The 18,205-nt window shown below is 44.8% G+C and overlaps 2 protein-coding genes across 3 annotated transcripts in view; both read left to right on the top strand.

Annotated features, from left to right (window-relative positions):
- Positions 1-22: 22 nt before the first annotated feature.
- On the top strand, positions 23-8,002 carry LOC108159665 (activating transcription factor 7-interacting protein 1). Of its 2 annotated transcripts, none has more exons than XM_017293144.2 (5): positions 23-220; positions 3,459-3,610; positions 3,672-6,576; positions 6,636-7,078; positions 7,138-8,002. In XM_017293144.2, exons 2-5 carry the CDS (start codon positions 3,508-3,510, stop codon positions 7,584-7,586), a joined length of 3,900 nt encoding a protein of 1,299 aa, XP_017148633.1. In that variant the 5' UTR covers positions 23-220; positions 3,459-3,507; the 3' UTR covers positions 7,587-8,002. The 2 variants fall into 2 exon arrangements, with proteins under 2 accessions (XP_017148633.1, XP_017148634.1); XM_017293145.2 differs by lacking the exon at positions 23-220 and adding an exon at positions 2,417-2,649.
- Positions 8,003-11,327: 3,325 nt separating this feature from the next.
- The window catches only part of LOC108159716 (la-related protein Larp4B), a 50,187-nt gene continuing 43,309 nt past the window's right edge, over positions 11,328-18,205 (top strand). Inside the window, exons 1-2 of the mRNA XM_033390701.1 lie at positions 11,328-11,666; positions 15,133-15,624. The gene's annotated coding sequence lies outside the window, so the exon portion shown is untranslated. The remainder of the gene's footprint in view (positions 11,667-15,132; positions 15,625-18,205) is intronic.

Raw genomic sequence — 18,205 nt, 5'->3', positions numbered from 1 at the left:
TGGTTCTTTTCCTCCTCTTTGGTCACTGTTCCAGCGAGAAGCGGCATCGGCTATCGGGACGCGGATTCTGCTTGCGGATTTGTAAACAAATCTGTTAAAAAAAAACTGTTAACGAGACTTAAAATATTGAATATCAACCTGAGAAAGCTTGGGTCATCGTAAAATTTGCCTTATAACAACTATAATCCAGTTAATAAACACGTTTATCGGGTCTAAGAAGGTAAGTGCTCACTTTTCTTGAGACTATTATATTTTAAAGTTGTTTTAACTTGTGTACCAGTATTGGCTCTAGAATATAAGCTACTAATTCGCTGGTTTATTGGAATTACACTTTGTGTGATCCTATTTGGATTGGTTTCGTTTGTCGTCACCATTCCCAAATCATTTGTTTGTGTGTTTCAGAGTTGTCAGGCAGTTTCGTTTTGGATATATTGATATGTATATAGTATCAAATCAGATCTATCTTTTCGAACGATTATGTTGAAAAATCGACATGTGCCCTTGGCATAAGCACCTGTTCCCAACAGCTGAACAATAGCCATTAAGCACATATATATCTGTTGAGCTGTCTGACCTATTGCAGGTGACAACCCTGCTCCACAATATGGTCACAATTATATATTTACATATAAACGTATATGATTTTCCATTCTATTTAATATATCACAACCAGAGTTGCAGACCTGGCAACCATGCAAACATTAATATGTTTAATAGATGAATCAAAATGTGCCCCTTTTGCTTTTACTTTTGGCTGAAGCTAGTTTGGTTGAGTTTTATTTTTCGCGCTTTGGCAATGTTATCTTAGATCCTTATAAAGAATGCTATGAAGATTACATGCATGTCCTCAGATCTCTAGAATTTTCGGGAACGTAGATATTTTTCAACCTAACCTCACTTTGTACCAAAATCGATACGTAACCTAAAAAGAATGTGAACGCGTTGCAAAATTGCACACACACACACACACAGACATTCTGATATACACACGAGCTCACACACACACAATTGCTTAAGCGGGCGTAATCGTGAGTGTGAGCGAAACAGATATAATGAACATAACGCCCAAGCGGGTCCAGACCGAGCCATAGATGAAATTCCGATTTTTAAAGCCAATTGTCCAGTTTGGCTTTTTTCGTTATATGCAAAGATGCAAAGATACATTTATCTATGTTAGTATCTGTTTGCTTGTGCAAACACTTATGAGTAAATCAAATACTATTCGAGGAGAACGGGATACTCTCATATTGTTAGGGAATAGGAATGGGATCATACGCATCCAACTCCCCTGGTAGGACCATAGAGTTAGAGTTACAAGATTCCACAAGAAAATATGGCTATCCTCGCCACAATTTGTTTTTTCGTTGGTCGGGCTGTTGCTTTTCCACTCTGCTGCTGTATCTTTCGGTTCGTTCCAACAACAATTTTGTCGTTTTGTGTTCGGCGCTACGCGAACTTTATTCAATTATATGTATGTACATGCATACATACATACATATAGCTGCATATATGTATATATGTATTCTCTTATTCTCTCGTACTCTCTTCACCATACTCTCTCGCTCTCATTCCATCTCGCTCACTCTTCAACTCTATTCTAAACCGGTATCCTGACATGGTCCTAACTGCATTAAAAACCCTAGATTCCAAGTCTTAACGTTAAATTTTGTATTCGGCAGACATTATTTTCATAACACCAACCCAACCCAACCCCACCCCACCCCTCCCACTTTTCTATTATGACGGCTAGTTTTACAAACAAAGCTATGTATGTATGTTTGTATACTTTTTAATTTTTGCCCCGGTAATTGGTATTTAGTGTTTAAAAATCTTTGAATTCGGAACTAAAAGAAATACTAAATATATTTATTTAATTTACGCTCCCCCCTTACATTTCAATCACCAAATCATACGGTCGTCCCGCTCTCGCAGATTATTCACACATTTTACCCTCCCACTCGCACACACTCAAGCGCATCTGTTTGTAAAAACGCGGCGCTACCTTTGCCATTATTTTACGTTTGCTTTTTCTTTGCGCTGTTATCAAAACGGTGCGGGGCTCACTCGTTAACCAACGAAGATCCCTGGTCAATTTAAAAAACCCCCTTACCCTTACCCCGTACGACCATCCAGTGGGACAACGACGTCATTAACGAGACTGCCAACTTGCTATGGCGAAACCCGTAAAACATCGTTTGCGAGGTGCTGCTCTAGGACATTTTGAGGTGCAACTGTGGCCAGACTTCTTTGCTGCCCTACAAAATCAGCACAGACATAGACATACATATGTACATTATGTACGGCTGGAAATAAGCGTAAGGGCTTTAAGATGGATGTGAAAGTGATTTCCATTGTAGAATTACTATCGTGTCTTATCATCCCACTTTGACACGCCCTCTTTCCCTAGACCACCGACCACCATACTGCTGTACGTGCTCTCTTCCTCTCTCGCCGCTTTCAGCCGAAACTACATGTTCTCTCTTTGCGCTCGCCGTCAGCTGGTTTGATGTTCGGTACGGCACTGTGTTTCAGTGCTGCCGTGAACTCGGCGAGAACTCCAAGTCATTTCGATTTCTTCAAGTGTAGTTAAACTCAAATAATAAAATACCAAGCAAAACAATTCAAGCCGTCCAAGTTTTCTTATAATAAGTAAGTCACCTCAAACAATAGTTCGATACAAATGTAAATATATAATGTGCAGGCACAGTTTTCTGACATAACATAACCTCACTTTTGTTAGTATTATACCGACGACTCGGAAAAAGTTTTCCTTTACGTCCCCCGTCCCCCGTCCCCCGTCCCGTCCCCACACATTGTGCATGTTTCGCCTTTCCTCCAGTTTCCTTCATTTATCTTTCTTTCTCTTCTTTTTGCACGCCGTTTCCCTTGCTTTGCTTTGTTTCTTTCTGCTGCAATCACTTCGTTGTTGTTGCGCTCGCGTTCGCCGACAAGCGAACGACGACCGACCGCTCGGAAAAAGCAACAACAACACATGGTTTTGTTTGATAGATACACACCGAAACCGAAATAGCGCAAAGCGTCAAGCAGAAAGCTGGTGGTCTTGAGTTATATTTCTGGTTTGGAGTTTGGATTTTTGGGATCAGTGGTTTAGATAGTGTTACTATCTATTATTAGGAAATAAAAAAACAATAATTAAAAATCCCTTAGCAGCCTTGTCTCGCCGAAATATGGTGGATCTTCCCCGGGCTGGATGGGTGTTCCAGGGTTTGTCCCTTGGACGTTAGTAGGCCTAACTTTGGAAGACATGAGACATGCTTTGTAAACCCAATTCTTGACCTTTGCACCAATCAAGCCGAAAGTTGTCAAAGCTCGCACAAGCTTCTCCCTCAAAGCTTTTAATGCTTTAATGTTATTAATTTACGAGGAATCATTCCTTTGGGGAACCATTTCATCCGGTTCTCAGTTAATGACATTCCTTTTTTTAAATTGTTTAACAGTTCAATGCTTTGCAACTACAAAAAATAAAAAAATAAACACCGTAATAAAATGATGGAAGTAAGCCAGAACATGGAATTAGAAGAACTATCAATAGAAGGCGCAATCATGGGAGGAATCGCCGAGGAACTCATTGATAATAACAGCCCCAGTGGTAAGTGAAAATAAAATAAAAATAAAAAAACGAATCTTTTTTATGCCATAAATTGTTACAGAAATCGGCAATCGATCGGGACGATCGTCCAGGGATGACGAAGAATTCAATGAATTGACTAATGGCGACGAAACAATAGCAATCGCCTGTCTTAAGACAACAGATGGCCTGAAAGAAAAACGAAACGCTGGAAATGACTTGGACGAGTTGCTGGATAAAATCAGTTCAATTGTGGATTGTCCCAAGGATTCTTCAGTTTCTAACCCAGTGGCTGCGCCAGAACCCGAGGCGGCATTCGTCAAAGAGTCAGCAGACGATTGCGATAAGGAAAAGAAAAGCAACCCTGCGGTCGAAAAGGAAAACACAGCTGACACAAAAGAAGAAGGCAAAAAAGCCGGAGCGGGTGAAAGCAGCGTGACGCGCGAATCGGAGAAAACTGAAGCTGAAGACAGTGCGAAAGAGATTGAATATACTGTGACAGCAAAGGAGGATATTGAAGCTGAAAGCTATGTGGAAAAAGTGGTAGACAACAAAGAAGATTCCGAGACAGGGGAGGAAATTAAAGAAGAAGCATCACATGTGAAAAAACCTAGGGAGAAAACCAATGGAGATAGTTCTGCAGCCGAGATCAAGAAAAAGCTAAGCCAGTCCACGGATGATATTTTTCTGGATGGTCTGGATAACATATCGAGTTCAGATGATTTTGATGCCACCAGTTCCCAGGACTTGAAGAAGTCGCAGACATCCGACGAGAAAACCGCTGAGGCTTCCGAGTATAAAGTCATTTATCGTGAAAGTCCCACTTATGCTCTAGATGACATTTCCTCAGATGAGGAAATTCTCAAAGAAAAGACCCCTGGTAAGGATCCCTTAACTGTACCAGTCATCGATCTAGATTCTTCGGAGGAGTGTATTGTATGCGAGGACGACCTAACAGATAACAAAGAAACTGTTCCCGATCTAGCTGAACATCAGAAAAAGGTTGAAGATGAGATTACTGAAGATAAGGCCAAGGAGACCCTAGAAAATACCAACTCATTTGAGCCAATGGACACTGACGAAGCAGATAAAAAGATAGCTGCTTCAGAAGATACCCAGAAGCCAGAGGATAAAGCTCAGACGGAGGAAACAATGGATAACACGAGTACCACTGATGTGATCGCAGTGGAAGTAACAGGAGAAACCCTCAAAGATGCTGGCAAAAAGACGGAAAAGGTGGCAAAGAATGCAAAGGAACACACAAGTAGTGAAAATAAAAAGGAGCCAACGACTAATGGTGTTACAGATAGCGAACTAGAGATCCCACCCAAGACATTGTCATATGGGAAGGGCATGGAATTAGAATTGTACACGGGAAAGAAATCCCCTAAAGAAGCTTTCAAAGATGCAGACTCGGATGACGAAGTCATCTTCTTTGAACCTATTGAAAAGCCCAAGGATCCAGAAGATCCTGCGGAGGGAAAGGAAATTAAATCAAAAGTGACTAACAATATGGAAAACGACATCGTTTTGGTATCCGAGGACGAAGAAGAGGAGCTACCTCCAAAGAAACCCCAAGATAAGGGAGCCCAGGGTTGCGAAAAGGAGTCCACCTGCCCCACTCCAGATGACATACCAATAGAGTCCACTGAAAGCAAAGAACTTCAAGCGGACAATTCCGACAATGCATGCGATCAGTTCGAGAAGCAGAAGCTGAAACCACACAATAACATAAAGACCACTGCCACGGAAGACGGGGACAGCAACTCGAGCAGCAATCTGTTGTGTCCCGCTGAAGCTGTCGAACCAGTTGAGCCGAACAATGTGGAGGCTAGCACCGCGGAGAAATCCAATTCTGATGTGGAGTCAGAGACGAAAGCTGATGCAGATGTGGATGCGGAGCCAAAGCAGTCTCGACTGTCCACCGATGGCAGCGAGACCGAACCCATTTCCACTGTGACCAAGCGTAGCCACGATTCCTTATACGCCAGCCCCGCGGAAAAGGAAGGCATTCCCAGTAAGAAGCGCAGGACTGATGATTTCGATTCAAGTAGCTCTAATGATGGCACGCTTCAAATTGATTTGGATGTACAGGACAAAAAGGTGGACTGCGAGTTGGTTAAGAAAGAAGACCCAGTAAATATAAAGGAACAAAAGAAGCTTAAATTGCAGCTAAAACCAGAGCCAGAGCACAAAATAGACGTTAAACCTCTGCGCCTTGAGTTCCTTAAGAGCTTTCGCAAGAGCTTTGACAACTTGACCCGCCATGATCTGGAAGAATTCGTCCTCCAGAAGGTCGTTGAGGGTATGATGGTGAAAAGCGAGTTCGCGGAAATCCGCTGCCAGCTGGACAAGAATGAGAAGACGCTTGCCATCTATCGTCGCAGGCTAGCCGAAGTATCCAAACAGTACCTCGACCTGGACACGGTGCACAAGCGGGTGCTGAAGGATTTGGAGACCAAGAATGCACATTTCACGGCACCGGTAAGAATTACACGAGCTGTTGGACTGCAAGTAGGCATTCCTTTTAAGGTCATGAAGCCGAGTGCATCACACAGTGCTGTAGATCAGGCACTTGCTGCTCCTATGCGTCCGCCGTTGCAGTCGATGCGGGCAGCTAGTTCGGTCGCGAGTTCCAATGCGCAGCAGCAACAGCAACAACAACAACAAAATCATCAAAAGCAGAACCAGCAGCAGCAACTGCCACCGCAACGCTCCTCCGTTTCCTACAATCAGACTCCTGCCTCGACTGCCTCTACTCCTGTACGCAGGGGATGCATGCAGAAGATTACCCCACAGCGACCAGTGCCAGGAAACGTATTGCCAGCAGCCCAGGTGAACAACCAGGCCACAATAAGTGGCTTACAGACCTCTGCCCCTGGACCTCAAAGGCCTATGCATGCCTCAAAGCACACAGGAAGCACTGCATCGGCGGCTGCTATGCGGAACAGAGGTCCATATACAACCCAAAAGCAACAATATCAAGCGTAAGTCATTCGATTACCTAGTTTGCTCCTGTAATATATGCTCTTCTAATTCCTCGCAGAACCCGCCCTGTTCCTGGTCCCAGTCCGGGCAAGCAGGGGCCAAAATGTGCAACAAAAGTGCGCTCAATAGGCCCTAAGGGAGCTAATATGGTTTCGGTACCCATTTCCCCAACCAGCAGTGGAGGACCAGGCGGCAGTGCCGTCAATTATGGCCAACCCAACCTGGCTCCGGCCAAGCCGAAGGAGAAGGCCGTAATTGATCTCACAGATGAAGACGATGCTGCGGCAGCTATGGCGGCTTCAGCTAATGCTGCAGAGGTCCACGCACATTCACGGCAATCATCCAACATGGCCGTGAAGAGGAATTCTTTGGGGGCAACAGTGTCTGAGACAAGAGCCTCGGGATCAGGTCGTACACCTGCTAGTGGAAATGCTGTGAGATTGTCGCCCCTGCAAATGCCGAGAGCCAATGCCAGACAAATAGTCACCAATAATAGTGGAGGTGAGTGCATTAAATTGAATCCACGATCGTTGGCTGACTCGCTTTGACGTCTTCACCAGGTCAGCGCCATTCCCTTGGATCGAACGTGACGATGCAGATACGGTCGGAGAATACGCCGCCTTCCGCCACTCGATTAAGGTACTCGCATCCAGCGCCGCTGCCTTCATCGCCTGCACAGCCCTTCAATCCCGCCTGGAAACTTCCGCCGTCGCGGCCTCTCATACGCATCAGCCTAATGGATACAGGCATTGTCATCTCCTGGAATCTGGAGGATGCGAGTAGTAAATATGCTGAATGCGTAACGTATCAGATTTTTGCGTACCAGGAGACACTACAAGAGCCCAGCACCGACTCCTGGAGGCACGTGGGCGATGTCAAAGCCATGCTGTTGCCCATGGCCGTCACGCTCAACCAGTTTCAAGAGAACCAACGCTACTATTTCGCTGTGCGTGGCGTGGACGCTCATCAGCGCTTCGGATCGTTCAGCGTACCCAAAACCTGGTCGTAATCGGGATCATATTTTTTTATTTACATATAGTCCATAAGTATAATGTAATTTAATTTATTTATGGTGGCATTTCAGCTTCGTTTAAAAGTGTAACTCCCACATTTATATCTGCATCGGGCCTATCCCATGATGATGAAATTAGCCTGAATAATTAGCTCATATTTAAGCGCCCATTTCTCAATGTTAAGATACAATTTAACAGTCGTGTAAAACGACTCAAATCCCATCCCGAGGAAATTCCGTTTTTCGGATAACGTGTATCTTGCCATAAGGCCGGCCTAAGGTTTTTTTTTTTTTAACTATATTCATGATTTTATTTAATTTAGTTGTTCCCGATAACTAAGTTCTAAACTTAGATGAAATATTACAAACATTGAATAAATACTGAAAGAGCAAAACTTCGATCGAGCAAAGAACTTAAGGTACGTTTTATGTTTGTATCCAAAAATACTGGTATCACACAAAGGTATTTTGTTATACCCGATACTCAAAATGAGTATTGGGGTATATTAGATTTGTGGTAAAAGTGGATGTGTGTAACGTCCAGAAGGAATCGTTTCCGACCCCATAAAGTATATATATTCTTGATCAGCATCAATAGCCGAGTCGATTGAGCCCTGTCTGTCTGTCCGTCTGTCCGTCCGTCCGTCCGTCCGTCCGTCCGTCCGTCCGTCCGTCCGTCCCCTTCAGCGCCTAGTGCTCAAAGACTATAAGATCTAGAGCAACGATGTTTTGGATCCAGACTTCTGTGATATGTCACTGCTACAAAAATATTTCAAAACTTCGCCCCGCCCACTTCCGCCCCCACAAAGGACGAAAATCTGTGGCATCTACATTTTTAAAGATACGATAAAACCAAAAACGCAGAATCGTATAGGATGACTATATGTTCTAGAGTGTAAAATCTCAACCAGATCGTATAATTATTATAGCCAGAATCAAGAAAACAATTTCATTCTTTCTCGCTCTGTCTCTCTCTAACACACAGGTTTCATGGTCGGCTTTGCCAATTGCAAAATATGAGTTCAAGGATCTCAGAACCTATAAGAGCCAGAGCAACCAAATTTGGTATCCACACTCCTGTGATATCGGACCTTGACCGTTTCGTGTCCAAATTTCGCCACACCCCCTTCCGCCCCCGCAAAGGACGAAAATCTGGGGCATCCACAAATCTCAGAGACTATTAAGGCTACAGTAACCAAATTTGGTATCCGCACTTCTGTTAGATCTCACTATAAAACGTTTATCTCAGAATTTCGCCCCACCCCCTTCCGGCCACCCAAAGGAAAAAAATCTGTTGCATCCACAATATTGCACATTCGAGAATCATAGATAATGACCATATCTATCAGATTGCTGAATCTGGATCAGATCAGATCATTTTTATAGCCAAAAGGAACAAATCAATTTGCACTGGCTACGCAGCACCCGACGTCACGCTCAGACTGATTTTCTGTCTCTCTCGCACGCACTCTTTGTCATGTCGTTTAATATTAGCGGCGTCTGCCGGAGGAGAGCCATACTGACTTAGTATCGGGTATAACTGTAGAGTTGCGGTGTCCGCAGCAACTCACAACGTTCCACCTCGTTTTGATTTTGTTTTTCAAAACTGATTCGGCGTTTAGTGCAGTCTGTCCTTACGTCTCTGCTTACGTTTTCCATTTGTACATATTTTGTTGGTGATTTGAACAGGCTACAGCCTGCACTTTCCATATACTATATGTATGTATTCAGCATAAATAAATACTTTCGAGTAAAATAGTTTTGGTCTTACTTTCGAAACGCGCAGAAGGACGATAGTACGCGCTGTCAATATTCCCATAGCCGTTTTTCCTTGAACGGCCCATAACCATATACATCTTTTGAAATCGAAACACTAACCATACAACGAATACGTTGCAAACGAACTTTCTGCAAGAGGACCCAGGGTCTTCGGTTTCCCTTAAGGAAACATATATTAAAGCATGCGTGGGTGCACACGCATTCTCACATTCTGCATGTATAGGTTTCAATATTGCTGTCATTTGTGGACTATTTTATTCATGCATAACCCTGTTTTCGTCTCGAAAATCGGCTGCTCTGCTCAAGAGCACGAGATCGTGCCAACCCATACACCCATACAACCCATGGGCTGAATCATGCCCAAGCAATGCAGTTAGTTTTACAAACTTGCGACCTAGAAGGGTCTCAAGTCTCGATCTAAGTTGTGCGTCGCCAAAGACTGAGTATTTGTGGCTAGATAGTTACCGGACCGAAAATTACTTAGTTTCTGCGCGTTTGTACCGGGCCCGAGTAGGTAAAGATTGCTTAAAAGAGAATTGAAGTACCGGTAACCGGACGTGTTTCAGTGTTATATCCTGGGAGTTTCAATACTCAGAGATCTAAAAAAAAAGAAAGGACAGACAGAGACTGATCTGGCTGTTAAATACCTCTATTATACAAATATATTCTTTGAGTACTGGGGATAACAATCCTTATCGGCGAAACACGCATCGAGCATCAATATTCCTCGTCATGCACCCGACATGTATGCTGCCTTTGAAGCATTCTCTTTGAAATTAGTCTGCCGGTTGTCCAAGAATCAATCTGAGAGCAATGGGAGCAAGGACTAGCCCACTGATAGTCTGCGGATATACATAGTGGTAAGTATGTAGTATGTGTACCAATATTTCCTTTGCCACTTGCTTAATTGGCGTATAATCGCATCCGACCTGCGGCACCTGGGTCTGGCCTGGGTCAGTATCCCTCGGCACAGCACAGCACACATCGACTCATTGAGTCTAGGGCTAGTGGCGGAATGGGCCAGTGAAGGACGAGTGCAATCGATGACTTATAAAATATACACAGATGCACGCCCATTTGCGTGAGTGTGCCGTCCGGTTTGGGGGTCACTTGGGTAAGTGCCCATCGCCATTGGCCCCAATAGTACCCACAGCGATGGCTTTTGTCGGGAGTGGGGGTAGTCGGGGTGCATGTAAAGTGATTTTGCCTCTACCCTGGCTTCCGCTTGCACTTGACATTGGCTTTGGAACTGGGCTTGTCGCGACTTTTTTGCTCATTCATGCGAGGCAGCAGTACGGCGAAGAGAAAGATGCACGGAACAGCGAGAGACAGAGAGTGGCAGGATTGGCCTGGTAGTGGCATAATCGCCTATACGCTCCATCCCCAACCGCCTGTCCGTGCCCGTGCCCGTGCCACGTGCCGTGCTGGGGGGGGACTTTGAACAGCAGCCAAAAACCTTGACATTAGTTCGTCGGGGCACACAGTACTTATACCAGTCCCGGGCAAGGATACGACGGATACGATACGTACTTGTGCCAGTGTGAGTGGCTGGGCTTCAGTCTTCCGTGGCAGCCTTACGCTATCCGTGAACCACCAGGCCACCAGTACGGTTAATTCCAATCAGAGTACCGTCAGCTCTGTGTGGGTCATCAATTATTCGACAGGTATTTATTGAAACAACTGTATTCTGTATGCTCCATTCACCACAATCGAATTGAAGTCGTTGTCGTTGCCTCTCTTCTGCCTGCTGCCCGCATAATAACAAAAACACAGATGTTCCGTCAGTCAGCAGGTCGCTCTCTCTCTCTCTCTGTCTCTCTCTCACTCTGCGCAGACGCTGCCTGTACTTTCGCAGCACGGCAACACTGTCCCCAGAACCGTTAGTCGAGTCCTCCTCTAGCTTTCATTCCATACGCTTGCGGAACGCGCCTCTTAACGGTTGTGTCGACCCGGCAAAGAGTGAAGCGGTCGACGGTCTAACGGTTCAAGCGTGCAACTTCCGGCGGCACATAAACAGCTGTGCGTGGTTATCATAAAAGAACAGGCTCGAGCGCTGTTCGACAGCTTCAAGCCAGATTCTAAGAAACGAAAATAAAATGTTGAACATAAGTCTGTGCCGTGGATAGGATCGGTCAACCGAAACTAATGTAAATAATTAAAATACCAAGTGCTTGCTAACTAAAGTTATTCGCAAATATTCGCATTTCCTATTCGATGACAGACTGAATATCGATTACGAAGAGTCGATTTGTCGTAACTGAATATCGATTACGAAGAGTCGTATCGCCGAAACGTTTTGTAAGTGCCTCAAGCTAACTGTTTCCCCCTCCCCCCCCCCCCCCCCCCTCACAAACGGCCAGCTAGGCCGTTCCGTCCCTTGGATTTATTGTGCTCTACATTCCCTTCTTGGCTCTGTGTGTGTGTGTGTTTGTGTATGTTAATTAAATTACCGTTATGTGTGCTTACCACAGCACACACAAAGAACAACACTCACACAAAAAAAAGCAGACATATATCCCAGTAAATATACAAAAATAAAACCGAACCATCAAGACGCTCTATTCGGCAGGCCGAAGTTTATATACCCTCGATTTAGATGGATATCAATAGATCCATCTCTTTTAATCTCCAAGGCTTTGAGCAGACAACAGAAACCCTTGTATAGGTTGCCTCTTTGGCAGCTCTACACCGAGGCTCATCGAAAGTTATTTCTTTGAATATAATCGTTGAACCACGATAATTCTTATAAATAGATTGGGCATGGATTTGTTTTTTCATTTCTATATTAATCCGACTGAAATTGGACTGCCCTGCAAGGGTATAAAAACACACATACAAAAAAGAAAAACACCTAAACAACGAGCACTAAAAATCCATTTCCCATTTTCTTGGACTTACCCCGCGCTCATTGCATGTTCTGCCCGCCCCGCCCTGCCCCGCCCAGCCCTGCCCTGCCCTGTCTGACACTTGGGGCACATTTCCAGTGTTAACTGGGCTGTGCGTGTGTTTATTACTGCGACTTGGGCCATTGGCACGTACTCCCCACCCCCAGCCGCCGCCGCCCCAACCCTAGTTACAGTTATTAAGCTCCTTATGACAGCTCTCATCAGCCCCTAACAATGCTATAGTTTTTGCTAATGCCACTCTTAAGAGTAGAGCAGAGCAGCAGAAGTTGCTCTGAATGAGTCTTTGATGTGGCTCCATTCATACTTCATCAAGGACTCTCTCTCTCTCTCATATATAGCCATATATATATAGGTATATGTATATATAGATAGAGGAAAGAGGGAACGTATTTTACAGCCATTTGTAGCTTGTTTATGTTGCTTCCGCGCCACGCCCATCAATTGGATGATAAATGACAAATTGCGGCAATAAAAACGCAGAAGGGCTAGGACAAGTTGCCTTGGAAAAGGTCGGAAAAGTGACACAGCTGCGAATTTACAGGTGGCTTTTTATGTTCAATTATGTAGGTTTATACATATATATTTCATAAGGAAATTCGATCTTGACTCGAATGTTTGCCATGGTATGGGCCGCCACTCCCGCTTCACTGATGAGTATTTCGCCACATTTTCCTACTTTGATCTGTCATTACATTGATGTTGAAAGCTTTTCAGTGTTCTTTTGGCCAATTCCCATTAATTAGAAAAAGTTGGATTTTCCAGAGAGCTGCTGCTGGTTTTTCTCCTCTGGTCCTTTGTTCGCTGCAGTTGAGAATTGGCAATGATTGCGATTGGATGGGATACCTTTGGCTGGCACATTCGGGTATCCGTATGCAAATTGCGACGTAATCCTTGCCGAGCGTCGTGTATGGGAGGCCTTCCTAATGATTATCAGCTCTGCATACTAATATCCTCGAATCGGACGGCGACTCCGACTACGGCTCCACAGTTCATTGAAACCGAATCGAGTCAAACAAAGTGACAAGCCCCATCCGTTTGCTCCACTATTTGTTTGTCGCCCTCGCCATTGCCATTGCCATCTCCGTCTCTGTTTCTCCTTTCAGTAGCTCCAACCCTCTCTACCCACTCATGTGTGTGTGTGTGTGTGTGTGTGTGTGTATCTGTGTGCGCTTAAGTAGCTCAGTATGCGTGCATCTGTGTGGGCTTTGCGATTTCCCTGACGTCGTCGCCTTTTTTTTTTGCCTTTTGGTTGCCTCTTTTATACGTCGAACCATTTGTGGCATTGAAAATGTTGTGCGTGAATTCCGAAATGAGTACCTGAAAAAAAATGAAATCTCTAGAGATTCTGTGTCACCCATGGATTTTTTGGTGGATTTTAACAAACTTCTGGCATCAAAAACTTTCGAATTTTTTTGTGTGAGAGCAGCACTTCTTTTTTAAGCTGCTTCATCGATGTTTCGGTGTGACTGTCGATTGGAGATCTCTCCTACGCTATTCGGGACGACCCATACTATAAGAGGAAGATCTGAGATAGAGCATTGGCTGTTTTTTTTACTCACCTACGAGTTCAATACGGGTATACCCACATTTTCTGAGCCACCTTCTCCTTCTATTCTCGTGCTTTTCGTTTGTTTGGCAAGTGCCAACTTCGTCGTCAACGTCGCTATTGTTTTTTCCCGACATTTTCCACTCCCCCGTACCCCGTTTCCATCGCTGTTTTTTGTGTTTCTGCCCGAAGGGGTGTTTTGGTGTTTTCTCACATTACGTATACGCATTTAGTTCGAATTTTGGCTCCCCTTTTCCTTGGGCTAGCCTCTATTTTGATCGGTTGGCGGGTAAATGTGTTCCGCCTCGAATGCCCGCCTGTGTACATACATATATTTCCGCTGAAGTCATAATGGGCAACAGCTGATAACACACGCCCCCACATAGGGGAGAGGCGGGAACGGGGCTATAAAACTGCTCTGGTAATGGGCGTTCTCTGGGCTTTGGCTTTGTTATTGTTCTCGAGTGTTGGAGCATTGATTTGGCCCTAAATTGGTTGAGTAAACGGCTTAAAATATTGCCTTGAAAGTGAAGCTTAAATGCAAATTGCAGGGTGAGTGGCTCGAAGTCGATTCAAGGGCTAAAGCTTGCGTCTGCAGTTTGCAAAACTCGGCTTAATGATGGGAAACAGTTTGCACAGTTTGTTTTTTGTTTGTTAAAGCAGTCGCTGAAGGAGTATAATATCTTAAAATATGAAATTCAAATTCATTGAAATGGGGAAATCTCTGAATGAGCTATCGAATATCGAGTGAATGCTCACTCCAGATTCCCCTACGTACTCCCCCCAGGAGCCTGGCTCGATGCATTGATGAGTTCCGAGCAGCGCAGGCCGCTCAATCAATCAATCATGCACGAATCCATAAAACTCGACTGAAACAGGCAGAAGAAAATGGGAGTCCATTGAGGGGCGGACTCTGGCGAACAGCGCAGCTGTCGGTTGGCATTAAGAGCTGTTTGAATGGCGAATTATAATTGCATTGGAGCATTGGCTGGGAGCTGGGAGCTGGCCCGGGCTGATTTATGTTGGAAAGAATGCGGGGCACACGGGTCGTATGATAAAATACGAATTTGTTGAGCATGAAAATGAAATTACAGAAGTTCTCGAAGCGGGCAAAAGCCCGCAGATACAGATACACACACACACACACACCACACACTCGCACACACACTCGCACATTTGCAATATTAATGATGTCTCTGCTTATGTAAATTGAAAGCAAAAAGGAAACCGCAAAAGACCAGAGACGGACAGGGAATCATCTGAATCATCATCATCGTCAGCTATAAAACAGTTTTTATTTATCCACTTTCAGTCGAAACGAAACCACAAAAGAGAAACTTCGCAAAGGGAAATCAGAGCAGACAAAGGATATCGGCTATACTATCCACTATAGGGAGATACAATCCAGTATAGGCCAGGCCAAAAAGGACACGATAACAAAATCCCCAGGCAGCACTTAAGGCATAAATCTCCCAGCTCAATCATCCAGCAGTGCGAAAGAGAGAGAGGGACAGGCGACACTCGCCTCTGGAAAGAGACAAACGATATAAGTGGCTGCCTGCTGCTGGAAACTGTGACAGAAGGAGGAGCAGGAGCAGGAGCAGGAGCAGGAGCAGGAGCAGGAACAGGAACAGGAGCAGGAGGCTGGAGCTGGCACCCTTATCATCGTCCTGCATGCTGATACCGTTTGCCGAGGCTCTGTAAACATGCCACCACACAGACCGCACAGCGTCTAGGACATACGACGTACAAAGGACTAGCAGACAAGGCTCCCAAGGACACTCAAGCACCCAGCCATGGCCAGGTAAGTCAAGTTTGACTTTCTCAAAAATGTATTCTGTGGTAATTTATACATTTGAGGTTTGGTTCGTTCCTTCCCTTTTGTTTGCCTGCTGCAAAATGTTTCCAGCTCAATGCCGAAGAAAGCCGTGAATGTCCTGAAAGCGGCTTTTGGGCTGGGAGATTTTTATGACCGGCAGGCGAGCCATTTTTAATAATACAAATAAAATTGCCATTCAATTGCTTATCCGACCCTTGGCTGGGCGCAGAGAGAGGGGGCTTGTGTGGCCGCCCAAAACCTCTCGGGGACTCTGAGACCTGGACGTTGAGCAATACGAAGAGTCATCAGTCCTACTCTACGCATTCAAAGAGCAAAAACTGTGTAGGATCTCCTCCCAACTCTTCATATTTTGAGCTCCTAATGGACTTGGATATGTCCGAATAGTTGTGGGCAAACATTGCCAATAAACTGATGGCATTTGCACTCGCTTTTCGCTCGACTGAAAGGCAATACATTGCAAAAGAATTAACAATGATTTATGAGCCCTTGACAGCGCCGTTTGTTATGGTTTTCTTTTCAATGTGCAAAAATGTTTAACAGATTGAATGTTTAATATGCCTTTCAATTCACAAAGTGACTTCTCATTCAAAATCATTTTATTCCATTTTTGAATGCCTTTTATGGGTTTCCTTTAATGGAATTTTCCACAATCCCACCACAGATACATTTCTGTAGTCGATTTTGTAGCAGAAGTTTGATTTTGTCCAACCGCATTTTGTGCCTGGACTAATTGATGGTCCTGCAGGACATGTCTCGCTTGGTCATTGGCATTTCTGTGTAAATCAAACGAAACCCAAAAACCGCAAAACGGCTTGTTGTTTGATTTGCAATTTGATTAAACTTAACCAAGGCCAATGCGGTTTCGGGCCAAGTCAAAATTCAATCAACGATGCTGTTCCCTGATGCGGGAAGACACAGCTGTCGATGATGGCTAATACGCGTGGCGTGTGGCATCAGCTTTACGACTGTTAATGGTTGAGTACTGGGCCTAGTCCTTCGACAGTCCTTGGGGCCTCGACTCGGCAGCAACACAATGGAAAAATTCCAAACGGATATGGATACATATCCGGCCCGTGCTAAGTACGCACCAGTGAAAAGGAACACTGAGGAATTGTTTGTCATTAATTTAATTCCACAGCGGAAGACACACACACACACACACACACACACACACACACACCCCACCCACACAGACAATACACAGTTTTAAATTTCCTTCCCAGCCATGGGGGGAAAGCAGGCAAAAAGGCAAAAGCAAGTAATTGGGGGGAGGGGAGGAGAGTGCAGTGTTTTTACAACATAATACAAATTGTATGGGTGGGGGCATGGGAGGCGTGGTGGGTGAGGGGCATGACTGCGAGGGAAACGGATTAAAGTTGATGAACATTTCTCCAACGGCTTTTACCTTTCAAAAAGCAGAATATATCTAATGAGATTTCAATGAACCAAAGGCTTTACATACTTATATATCAGCATTAGTAGACCCATACGGGTAATCCCTTCCAGAAGATACAGATAGATCCCAAGAAAATGCGGTCAGATGTAGCGAAGAAATGGACTTGAGTCCCCTCAAAGTCCTTCGAGTCCAGAGGATGGTTGGATGGCTGCCACAGATGGACTGACGTGTGTGTTCCCGGTCGGATTTCGAGTGGAGAGCTTGGCTAATCCCACCAACAGCTCGGCAACGGGTAGCTGGGGCTTGCCGCCTCCACCTGCTGCTCGTGCGATGCGTCAGAGCAAAGATTAATGGGGTTTTCAGGTGGGGTTTCGCCTCTCCTGTTTACTTTTGTCATTCATTCGATTATCGCCAGTTCTTGGGGTTCCGTCATTGGTTTCTTTTCGGTGTTTTCTTCTCATTGATTATGCAAACACGCTTTCCACGCTGGAAGATGCGAGATTTGACAGTCGGTTTGCATATGGATTTGCATTATTCGAAAACGAAAGGAATACATCTTTGTACACCCTCTCAGATCTATGGTTTCGGTTATAAGAGCTAATTGGACTGCCGCAAAAGGGAGTTTTCATTCGAATTTCAATCAGAAATGTACAGATGTGCAGATGTACTTTCGGTTCAGTGGGTTTCGTGTTGAATCGAATCGAATCCGAATGCAATTTGTTGGCCAAAAGTCGCTCAACCATAACGACATATTTCGGAGTGAAATTCTATATGACCTTGTTCTCCACGTGCCGGCCCCATCTGTTCGAGTGCTGCATATCCCGTCCTGTCGCATATCCTTGATGGTTCATTAGCAAAAGCCTCTTCCAGCGCTCTCTCTCTCTCTCGGTCTCTTCTTAGTTTATGCATGAGAAAATTTGTATTTTCTAGCAATGTCATTGGGGTCCGGCGGCCATTTCATGGCTGTTGCCTCTTATGTCATGACCAACGACAATTAACGTTTATGTCGCTTCTTGGCTTCTTGGAGGGGGGGGATTGTGGGGGGCATTTCTTTTTGCTTCCCTTTCGAGGGTGGTTGGAGGGCGAGAGAGAGGGAGAGAGAAGCCCCACAAAACTTTTGTAGCGGCAAACTGCCAGAAAGAGAGGCGA

The sequence above is a fragment of the Drosophila miranda genome, chromosome 3 (assembly GCF_003369915.1).
Source record: "Drosophila miranda strain MSH22 chromosome 3, D.miranda_PacBio2.1, whole genome shotgun sequence".
Classification (NCBI taxonomy): Eukaryota; Metazoa; Arthropoda; class Insecta; order Diptera; family Drosophilidae; genus Drosophila; species Drosophila miranda.
The sequence above is the reverse complement of the archived record's forward strand: the minus strand, read 5'-3'. Positions and strand labels throughout refer to the sequence as shown.

Excerpts from the sequence above, each read along its gene's own strand:
- LOC108159665 (XM_017293144.2), top strand. The coding sequence starts at position 3,508 with ATGATGGAAGTAAGCCAGAACATGGAATTAGAAGAACTATCAATAGAA. Across the intron at positions 3,611-3,671 it reads TGATAATAACAGCCCCAGTG|AAATCGGCAATCGATCGGGA; the intron begins GTAAGTGAAAAT and ends AAATTGTTACAG. Across the intron at positions 6,577-6,635 it reads CAAAAGCAACAATATCAAGC|AACCCGCCCTGTTCCTGGTC; the intron begins GTAAGTCATTCG and ends AATTCCTCGCAG.